Source organism: Cynoglossus semilaevis, chromosome 16 (genome assembly GCF_000523025.1).
Source record: "Cynoglossus semilaevis isolate Cse_v1.0 chromosome 16, Cse_v1.0, whole genome shotgun sequence".
Lineage (NCBI taxonomy): Eukaryota > Metazoa > Chordata > Actinopteri > Pleuronectiformes > Cynoglossidae > Cynoglossus > Cynoglossus semilaevis.
Genome location: NC_024322.1, coordinates 9047689 through 9058899, shown reverse-complemented (window position 1 = coordinate 9058899; position 11211 = coordinate 9047689). Strand labels below are relative to the sequence as shown.

At 43.1% G+C, this 11211-nt stretch overlaps 1 protein-coding gene across 6 annotated transcripts in view; it reads right to left on the bottom strand.

The window, feature by feature from the left end:
• Positions 1-11211, bottom strand: part of wars2 (tryptophanyl tRNA synthetase 2, mitochondrial) — a 48666-nt gene that overhangs the window by 9143 nt on the left and 28312 nt on the right. For all 6 annotated transcript variants that reach the window (XM_025063945.1, XM_017040155.2, XM_025063946.1 and 3 more), the window contains 2 exons: positions 4394-4651; positions 1378-1458 (listed from right to left, as the gene is read on the bottom strand). In XM_025063945.1, coding sequence (XP_024919713.1) covers positions 1378-1458; positions 4394-4651 — 339 coding nt within the window. The remainder of the gene's footprint in view (positions 1-1377; positions 1459-4393; positions 4652-11211) is intronic.

Here is an 11211-nt window from a genome sequence, read left to right as displayed (position 1 = left end):
GAAGAGCCGTTTTCACTTTTACGTCTCATTGATTCTCGGACAAACGGGTGTGGATGAGTTCGCACCACATTTTCCAGCGTGTTTCAGATCTGACCTGAACCAAAAAATTGTGGTTTTTTACACTCGTGTAGGTGGAAAATGTGAGGTTAAAAAAAAAAAAAAAACTCTGGCAGGTGATGAAGAGTGAGATGAGGCGATAAACTGGACAACGGAGAAGCAGAAATTCCGAGGGTGTGTGGGAAAAGGGCTGATCTTCCCTTTGTAGCCGTTCTCCTTAAGCAGAGCAAAGATGTGACGATAATTGAAGCAGCATGATTTGAAGCTAGTCAGAGGGAGAGAGAGAGAAGTTCCAGCCGTTGTTAGCATTAAGGCTCAATAAAAGGATTTAGCTGCAAATATCCTATTTTCAGTAAAAGAAACCATATTTTTTTATGACAACACAAGTTCATGTGAAAACAGATTTGTCTTCTGAAAGCTATTTCTGTGACAGAGAGCCCAGCTGAACCCGGTTCCCAGGATAAATATGTATACGCTCTCATTGTTTTCAGTTAGGAAATAAATTGCTCTCATCTTGAGTCGACAATATGGTGAAGCTAAAACAAAAAAAAAACAAACAATTTAGCCACAACAAGTAACAGGACGTGAGGATCTGGGTCCAATTTTATTCAACAACAATCCCTTCGAAAATATTTGGTGTTTTCTTTTGGATGGAGGTAATGTCGTTTTCAGGACAAAAGTCCACCGATGTTACGATGTAGGGCTCAGGCTTCGTGTCATGTTTTAGAACCTGGAGTTTGAAAATTGATGATTTCATCCGTTAGTGACGTCAGTGACTGGGTCAGAACAGAGACGGGAAGATAAATCTGGGCTAAAAATAAAGTGATGGAATCTCTGTGATTTAACTGCAGGATTAGAAACAGAATAATTTTTTTAAACTTCATATAACTTCACACATTTGAAGGAGAATTTAATGTTTTTATAATATTTAAGCTAGGTTTTAGTTCTTCTGGATCAACGTTCATGTAGAGTGGAAATAAATAACTTTTTAAGCTCTGTTTGACAACTTTTGGCAATATTTTGTTCGGCATTTTTTTCTTAAAATTTTTGGCCAAAATGATAAAATACTTTTGAAAAATATTTCAATGTTTTAGCCTTTTTAGGTAAATTTAGGCTTTTGCTAAATGTACTGTTTATTTATTAAATTTACTATTTAATTAATTCTTAAAAAAAACAAGTAAAAATAACAAGTTTTTCAATTTTTAATTTTTACTTTTTTGATAAGAGTATATGTAAACCTATAGTGGGTTGTTGTAGTAATAACATAGTTTGTTTGTTTGTTTGTTTGTTTGTGTGTGTGTGTACATGTGTTTGTACAACCTTCCACTGTGGCAGGTGTCGGAGGCGGGGCATGCTGGTCAAACAGCCCAGAATCCAGGAAAGTTCAGCGTGAGCTGAAACCTGCAGGGACGAGATGATCGAGAAAAGAGGAGACAAAAAATCATTAAATAAAACAATATGTAGAAACACATGTAGATTTTCTCTTCTTTGGCTTTGATGATGAGAAGTTTAAGATCTGAGAGCAACAACAAAACATTTTTGTACAATTTGAATGAAATCATTTGTTGTACGTGCTATGGTTCGGTTTCTCCAAGTCATATGTTTTGGCCTTTTCTTGTGATGTGAAGAGATTTGTGAAGATAACTCTAAACACTGCATTTTTATAGAATAGAATATTTACATATTTTTCCCCCAAAAATGAGATGAAATGTTAGGAATTTATTGAACCTTTCAAACCCAACGGCCGTCACCGCACGTCTTCACATGTCAACTCCGTGTCTGTGAAAACACGCAGCGAACCACACGCCAGCAGCAGACAGGGAAACAGAGCAAATAAATGAAGCCGAAAAAGTAAACAAACAGATGAATGAATGGGGCTTTGTGGTGGGGCAGAGGTGAAAAAACAGGAGGGTAACTGCCTGGTGCCTCCATGTGGCAGAGAGCAGAACTGTCTTGTACATACGTTTTGACCAATCCTAGACAGGTGCACCAGTTAAGACACACACGTGGTGTTAAAATGGCAGTTCAACACATGTACAACTTTTTTTTTTTTTTTGGAATTATCTAAACTTCAGATGAAACGTCAGTGGTGCCTTCACATACTGCACTACACACAAGGACACTCCATGTTGTGGGTACAAACATTTTTGCATCTTCAGTTGATAACAGTCAAAAGCCATGATCATCAAACGGTGGCTCGCGGGCCCCCGAACTGTCCAATCTGGCGTCCCAAAATTATGAGAATCAAAAAAAGAAAATATCATGTGCTCTCCATAATTTATGACTCTATTTATATTCCGTTAGACAAAACAGCAATTTTTATTTCAAATTATTTGAGAGTGCGCCCCCTTGAGGCGTCTTCTGGACCCAGTTTTTTTTTCAAATTTGCTTTTAAGGACACCTTTAGGAGTCTATGTTGGTTGCTGATTGTGGGAATGCCAAATGAGAGTTTCGCTCAAAACTGAAACTTTTTTTAGTAAGGGGAAAAAAGATGAGATTTGTTTGGTTCGAAAATGAAAGTTAAAGGGGGAAACAGGGAGGTGGAGGAGGTGGAGGAGGTGGAGATGCTGGGGCATGTGGCCGAGCTAAATGAACTCCCATACGTATCTGCTTTCATTGAGGCTCTAGTGGACGCGCCGTGTGTGTGTGTGTGTGTGTGTGTTTGGGGAGAGAGGTGCAGGAGCAGGAAATATCCTGCTCCAGCAAATTAAAGTTTATGGACACTGGCCCTTATTGCCATCCTTCTCTGTTCCTCTTGCCTGAAAAGCATTCTGGGAGCGTGATGTCAGCAGCAGGAGTGGACATAAAGCAGGATTGCAACGCAAACACGCAGAGGGGGAGCGTACGGGGGGCTTTGGGGGGGGAGGTGGTGTTCATTACAGGCCGCAGACAGACGGACAGAGTCCAAAGAGATGGGACAGATGTTGAAGACAGCGCAGGAAGGGATTGAAGTGATCTAAAGGGCAATAAAACAAGGGGGCGGGGGGGCGGAGAGGGGACACAGCGTCCATTCATGCTGGGGGGGCAAGAATGCACCGAAACCAGAGACACCGTCGTGTCACAGCTCATACGGGTCTTAGTCCGAATGAGATCCACCGGATTACGAAGAAGGGATTCTTACAGATCAGGTGACAGTCGGTCCCCAACATTCAGTCTGATTTCCTTCTTGATACTCGTATAAAATCCCCGTGGATTTGTGGATCTGCAGCTTCGCTTTCAGTTCAGTTCCTCAGCCCGCCTCCCGCCTCCCCCGTACTGAATGCGAGTATTTTCTTTGGGCGGTCGTCGTATTTTTACATGTGGAGCAGGCGTGTTCTGCAGAAGTGGCACCTCGCTGCCAAGTTATGTGGCATGAAGCTAAACTGAATTAAAACCGGACTGCGCGGCTGTGTAAATGTGTGTATGTGTCGCAGTCGCGCTGGACTATCTCACACTTTTTCCTCCCACGCGAACACACAAAAGCTGTAGAACAGTTAAAAAAAAACCCAAAAAAACACAGTATTAGAGGAAAACAAAACAGCTGCGACTGGTTTCTGAATCGTGAAATCAGCTGTTGGGTGAAACAGACTGAACGTGCTGTTATTTCAGCAGTTTTTTGTTTTTTTTTGTTCGGTTGATGTACGACTGGGTGGTTTGTGAGAAAAGAGAAGAGACATTTATAAGTTCTGTGTTTCTCCCAGGCCAATGAGAAAAAAAACCTTTTTGGTAGCTAGCTTTAGGCTTGCTCTATTATTTCTTTCACCTTTTTATCTATTAGCTAAAGTCTGTTAACTAATAAGAAGCTCTGGTTTGTCAACTTCCGTCTTGTTCAGTTTTTAGGTATAATAAAGAACTCAACTTCCTGTTTCTGTTTACCTCTGCTGCAGACAAGAGCTAAATGAAGGGAGTTAGCCCCGGAGCTAATGTTAGCTTCAGCCCTGGAGCAGATCACTAAGTCTCCTCTGTCTATTCCAACTACGGTCGGGAGGCCGACGCAGGAAAGAGCTGACGTGTAACCAACCGTGTTACAGGCATTCTTTGGAAAAAAGCATTTATTTAAATTAAATACTTTCTGTGTAAATATCCCATGTTACAACGTGGACACCTTCGGCTTATAGAGAAGTGCTGCATATATATATATTTTTTTTTTTTTCAAATTTAGTGGGCGCGGCTTATATTCCGGTGCACTCGATAGTCCGGAAATTACGGTACTTTTTAAATAAAAAAAAAAAACATATCTTTCCAGTGTTTTAGATGGTTTGCCAATTTTTCAAAACTTTTAGCTTTAATTCACGTGCTACATTGGTGAACTCAACATCTGCAAAGCCATTCAAACCCATGACCCTGGTTGACCTACCTTGGACTGCTGGAACAGTATGGCCCTCTCTGGATCGATGCCACAGGCTAGCAGACTTGCTGCCATGTCCAGTATGTTGTTCCTGAGCCGGGCCGGTTCCTGGGGCTGAGTTATGGAGTGTAGATCCACAATGCTGTAGAGAACCGACGGATACTGGTCCTGCAACGCCACCCAGTTTTCAAGGGCACCAAGGTAGTTGCCCAAGTGGGGCACCCCAGTTGGCTGAATCCCGGAAAACACTCGTCCGTTTGGAGGGCTCTTAAAGAGAAGCGAAAAACGCATAATGTTAGAAAAAATTCGGCAAATAAAAAAATGAAAGGCCCAGGTGAAAAGGTGAGAAACTCCCAGCTCAAAGGAAGCCTGCAGGGACTGACGGCAAGGCTACTTCGGGCAGGTTGAACGCCAGCACCGTTCACGCTTGCGTTACCCAGATGCTAAATCCATGGCTAGCACCTCTGTTCTCTCCCCAAAACAGCCAGCAGGAAGAATGTGTCACCTCACCGGCCAACAATAACACTTCAAACCATCCGAACGACTCCAAGGCCTCGCCAGGAGGCTGAGGTTCAGAGATATAACTGAAATAACGCCTACACCACGTAGCTCGTTATTATTACTTCTAATAACGGGAATTAATGGAGAGAGTTGGAGGTGAAACGGCAGCCAGCTCTACAGGACAGAGAGAAATCTCCCCCAAGGCTCGGCCAAACGTCCTGCAGCAGCGGGCCAGACTGAACCGCCTCATTTCTCCTGGCATTGGCCTCTGCGACAGGACCTTGGCTTTCCTTTGGCACCAACGTACGAGAGTCTCCGCCGCAGTTTAGGGCACGGAGCGCCACATGACACAATTAGAGGGTAAGCAGGGCGGCACCTGTCATAAGACACAAAACCACAATGGACGACTGCGTGACATGTGGAATTTGGGGCAGTTACACGGAAGATTGAGGTTTTAAATGGAGCAGAAAAACACAAAGACACAGACTGGAACTGGGTTTTTTTTTTTTTTTTTTCGAAAGTCAAAAGTCTTCCGGTGCTTCTGTGAACAGTTCCCGGCAGAGGTGCTGCGTTGTGCTGTGGTTTGGCGGGGTAGTTCAGCTCACAGGTGAGAAGGCGACGAAGGGTCAGGTCTGGATTATATTTATTGAACAGTGATGTCTGCCGTGACTCTGGACGTCCACCAGACCTCGGTGTTCCTCTGCCAGACCAAAGTACAAACTGTAACCTAAAGATAGCTCCGAGCGACCGTACTCTTACAGTAAGGTTTCATAAACACAACCCCCGAGATCACTCGGAGGATTACGTTTGTTTTAGTTCAGCGATTGTTGACGGGTTGTGGAACACTCTTCAACAGTGGTGTGATTTTTTTTTTTCCCACAAACCTTCCCTTCACAAAACCCATGAGATCTCCATGTTATCGCCTCACGCACCACTGGTGACGACGTGTTCACCGACTGCACTCTTCCGAGGTTATCATAACTAATCATTAGAACCCGACACTTCGGGGAGGATATAGTCCGCGCTGGCTGCTGGGAAATCGGTTATCTTGACATCTCACTGAGCCGCATCACATCCAATCCGACTGAAGGACAGGCTCGGCACAGCATCTGAGATCACGTGACATTTGCTCGTTCACCGACCTGAACCCAGAGCTTCTCTGTTCCTCAGCCCGACGGGATCAAACAGAGACTAGTTTGTGGTCGACATGGTCCGCAACGTGAGGGATTTGGTCACTGGTGTCTGGACAGGAGAGGGAGAGTGGAGGAAGAGGGGCGGGGGGGGGGGGTGTGAGAGAGGCAGGAAGGAACCTAGTCTTTATGTCATTACTAATGGTGTAATTGCACTTGAGGGCCACTGATGCTGAGAGCCTCTTAAGAAGTGTCAAGATTGATTTGGGTGTGGACCGGGACCCAGGTCTGGCTCATGTGTGTTCTCACCTCCAGCTGACACGGCAAATGCATGTTCCCCCCTCTGCCTCACCCCCGGGGGAAACCATTAGCCGTGCAGAAATGGTAATGGAGTCACGTTAACCGGCCCTAGTGTCCACTGACGGTCAACAACACCACCGACCAGCCACCGGGCGACTGTAGGTTGGGTTGTGTTGCTCTAACGTCAACATTAACCACAACCTTGACTCTGAGGGAAAGTTCCTTCAGAGATGGACTTCTACAGCTCCTGGAGGAGAACGCCGGCTACAGGAGGAGGTAAATCAACTGCCCACTGACGACAGTGGAGACAGTAAACGTTGTAAAGCAATTAATGGTTGTAATGAACACTGCACCTCGTCACCAGGGGTGATAAAATACCAGGCCTGCTGTAGGAGAGCTGGGCACGTCAACGGTGAAGTACTTCATGACGCCTTGTGGTGAGGTTTCGCACACCTTTAAATATTTGTTCATAAAGTGATATGGTAAACATTTTAACAAAAAAATTTACAAATTACAATTACAAAATGTTTTTAAAAATTCCCTAAAATCTAAAATTGATGACAAATCCATATTTTTTGGTTTCATTCACAAACGAAGACTCTCTGGTGACTGTGAATTCCCTAAAATCTAAAATTGATGACATCTCCATATTTTTTGGTCTAATTCTAATTCTCTAATTTTTTTGAAGGATTGCACATTTGACATGCTACAATTAGAAGTCTTTGGAGTCGTTATGGAAGCAGTCGTCGGCTAATGTTTTTATATTGATAACTAAACTAACTGAAGAAACCAATGACTATTTACTATGTATTATTAAAGAATATGACTGGAAAAAAAACTGAACCATTTGGTGCTGTAACTCAATCATTTAAATTTTCTATATTTAAACTCCATTTAAAGGCAATATAACGAATGGTCATAAAAAATGATTCATTGTTTATTTTCAAATATACTTTTTTTTTATCTTTAACTAAACCATAAGGCAGTGAATTTCCGATACATTTCTTTTGTTTGTCAGCTCTCTAGAAGTGCGTCCTAATTCTTCTCCTTTCCACATCCTCCCATCGTCATCGTCACTGGCTGCTGTTAATGACACACATCCACGGCAGGAAACGCTGCAGCTTCTCTCCTAATATATTAGACTGACAGACACGGCACTGTAGTACCGCATGGTCACGGAGGTGATGAAAGCTTTCTTTATCCACATCTAACATATGTTCAATGCATCTCTCCCTCTCTCTCTCTCTCTCCCTGCCCTGAAAGAGAGAGAGATCCTAACCATAGGGATCCATATGTACACAGGTGACAGTAATGCTGTTAAGGTGTCCGTCCATCTGGACTTGACAGCTGACGGAACGAGGTGAAAAAAATCACATGGAAATGTTTCAGTTTCACACGATGACAAGTTCCCGTTCTCATCGATGCTGGAACCAGTGCATCATGGGAAGCGGAAAGAGGAAAACGTTAATGTTGTCGTTCCACGGGTTCGTGATACAAAGGTATGGTGTCCTTGCAAAAATGTGTAGCAGTAAGAAGAATTAGACCGAAGGGACCGGGAAGAAAAAATACTGCTGCCTTTAATGTTGAAGTTGTTTTGTTGCTATGTTTTTTTTTGTTTGTTTTTTTTTCCTGGGATCCATGAAAAAAATATTAGAAATCTTTTTGTTTCAACTCAAATTTCCGGGGTAGAACGTTTGCCTAGAATTTTATTTTCATCTTGTGTTAAAAACATTTGCATGGAATATTTATTAAGCACTCCAACTATTGGCATTTCTCTGTTCTGAAATTAAAAAGACAAGGTCATTTGATTTTCTTGCGTTGCAATAAGGTCTAGCGCTTTGCAAAAAGCAGTGAGTTTCCATCTCCTAACCCACACTCTCATCCAGCTCTTAGTTATTAATCACAGCCATGTTCGGTGTGAACTTGTTGAAACAGTAGATGTCTCTTCTCAGGTCTGTTCCGGCCTATTTTCGAGGTTCATACATCACACGTTAGCCCTGCAGTCCCAGAGTGGACCACTGACATCTCTCTCACCAAGGGGTTGATGAGCAGAGCCGACGGTCACTCCCCCGCTCCCCCTGACCGCCCCTCCAACAATTTTACAGTTCCAGACCGACACTCAGGTCCAGTCAGCGTCCTGCTGACAAATGCTGTGACACAGCGTTCCTTCATACCTTTCTCCATCTCTGTCTTCCTCCCTCTAAGGGACCTGTTAACGCAGCACACATTTCAGAGACGTACAAATGTGTGTGAGTGTTTAACCCAGGCATGGGCAAACTAAGGCCCGCAGGCCGGATGCGGCCCGGTAAGCTTTGTAATCCGGTCCGCCAAACTTTTCCAAATTATATGATTCAGTTATATTATCATTATACTGCTGCCTTTACAATAACTTTACAATAACTTTCAATACCCACGTTTCCCCAATAGATGGCGTAGAAAAGGCTAAAATTATTTTAGCATTTTGTGCATGACTTTTACATGTCATTTATCTCAGTTCACACGAACGCTCCACCAAACAACTCACAGGTTTATTACCAAAGTCCTTGAGAAGTCTCAGCTACTATTCTTTAGTAACTTCGTCCTTTCTGCAACCATTCTCTTGAAATCCCATCATTGGTTCTCAATAGTGCTGAGATCAGGTCTTTTGAAAGGCATTTCCAAAACTCTTACATCATGTCTTGAAACTAGTCATTTCGGATGTTATTGTGTTGTCCAACATCCCCCCAGGTCCAGATTATCAGCTGTCTGCTTCCTGTTTTCTTTGACATTCAGGAGCACGCGCTGCAAAGCCAACCAGAACGCTGAAGTCAGAATTCAGGGACTTTTCAGAGTCTGAACATAAAATGTCAGATCGGTTCTAATCCTCTTTCATATGGATGTAATAAAAATAAATAAAATGATAAAATGTGACTTAAGCTCAGCCGAGACTTTTTCTTCTTCTGTTTTTCCCTCCCAGAGAGGCGGCCTGATGGGGAGAGGGGAGAAGGCCCGAAAGGAGCGTTTGATTAAATCTGCGGTTGACGTGTGGGACAGGTGAGATTGATGAGGTTCCTCTGAGCTTCACACTGTGCAGAGAGCGGGGGTACAGGAACAGAACGCTGCAGTGTGGCGGGCCGGGGCTCGAGGCCCACTCGCGCCGTGGGGTCCCAGGGCTGATTAATGGGACTGGAGGCCCTTCAAAAACAGCACTCCCCGCAGACGTGGCCCGACAGAGCTCCAAAAATAACCAGCTAGTGGAGGAGGCCCCAGTCTGCAGCACTAACAGGCTGCAGCTTCTGAACCATCCAGACTTCAATGACGTCTGGTTGGGATGAGGGGGGCGGGGGGGCGCGAGGTGGGCGAGGAGGAGTGAGGGGTAACCAAAGAAAGCAGAACGTACACTGAACAGGAAGCTGTAATCTGCCTCATTAGAAACTAAACATTTAATGAGATATTTAGTTTATGGGAAGTGACAGATCCTGGAAACTGATACTGTATCAATAAGAGTATCGTGTTACTGCTGCGTGTAGTCACACAGGAGAGTAAGTACGAGTATGTGTCCCAAAAAGGAAGAAATAAAACTTCAACATCTGCACTTTTATGAAGAAAAAATCTCTGTCGTGTTTCTGGATTTAAAGCCACAGAAAAGCAACGTTAGAAACCTGGAGGTACGAACAGACACAAAGAATATACGCAGACTACTACTACTAGTACTACTACTACTACTACGGTGGATATGCAGTAAAAACTCAAATCTGTGATTATGTAATGCACCTAAGACACTAAAAAAAGTTTGTCAGATCAAATCTCTTTATTTTTTTTATTACATTTTTCAATAGTGCTAGCCCAGGCATGGGCAAACTAAGGCCCGTGGGCCAGATGCGGCCCGTTCAGCTTTTTAATCCGGTCCGCCAAATCTTTCCAAATTATATAACTTATTTATATTATCATTATACTTCTGCCTTTTCCCTGCAATACCCACGTTTCCCCAATAGATGGCGTATCGAACCAATGACTCTCTACTGTCCACTTGAGAGGCAGGCGTGCTAACAGCTGCACTATAGAACCAAAAATTGAGTTCTAATTCGTGAGTCTTTGTGACTGACACAGGCTGCCAAAGGAGGCGCCATTGTGATAATGTAGTTTCTCTGGGAATCAAACCCAGGACTATGCTTCTTGCTCTCAAGGCAGAAACGCTAACAGCTACACTATGGAAACCACTAATGAATTAATTGTTAATTGTACATTAATAACAACCAGTACCACTCTGGTGCTCTTTAATTACACTCATGACTCCACTGTGAACCTGAATGTCATTCAACATCACCAAGACTTCAGTAACAGCCATTAACACATCCTTCATCCCACGCTCCACCGTTATTGGCTGTCACCTCAAACCGACCAGTAACAAATCAGGGCTGATAACAGCTTTATTATTTACAGCACAACCAATCAGCTTCAAACTGCCACCACTAGATCATAGTGCGAGGTGTGAACTCACAACCGGTTTACAGCAGGTTTTTCCTGAATTCTGTCCGTCATCGATTGGAGCAGCTGGAAAGACAACAATTGTATTCAGTCGATGCAAAATAGATTTACTAGCGATGGACCGATGGGTGCAGATTTTTGGCAAATTTTGCAGGGGGAAAGTGCTACTTCCTGAGAATTATTGACAGTTAAAAAAAAATAATCTCTGATTTTAACAAGTGGGGAAAAAATCTAAACTTTTTTAAGACATAAGAAAATTTTTCAAAAAATAAGTAAAGATTAGCCTACTGTCGACCAAAACTGTCTCCAATTAATAACAAAAGTATAACGGCTAAAACTGGTTAGAAAATATATGAACGCTTGACCTGAAATAACTAAAGAATTTCCAAAATAACTGAAGACTAAAACAGGTACAATTAAGCCAAAAAA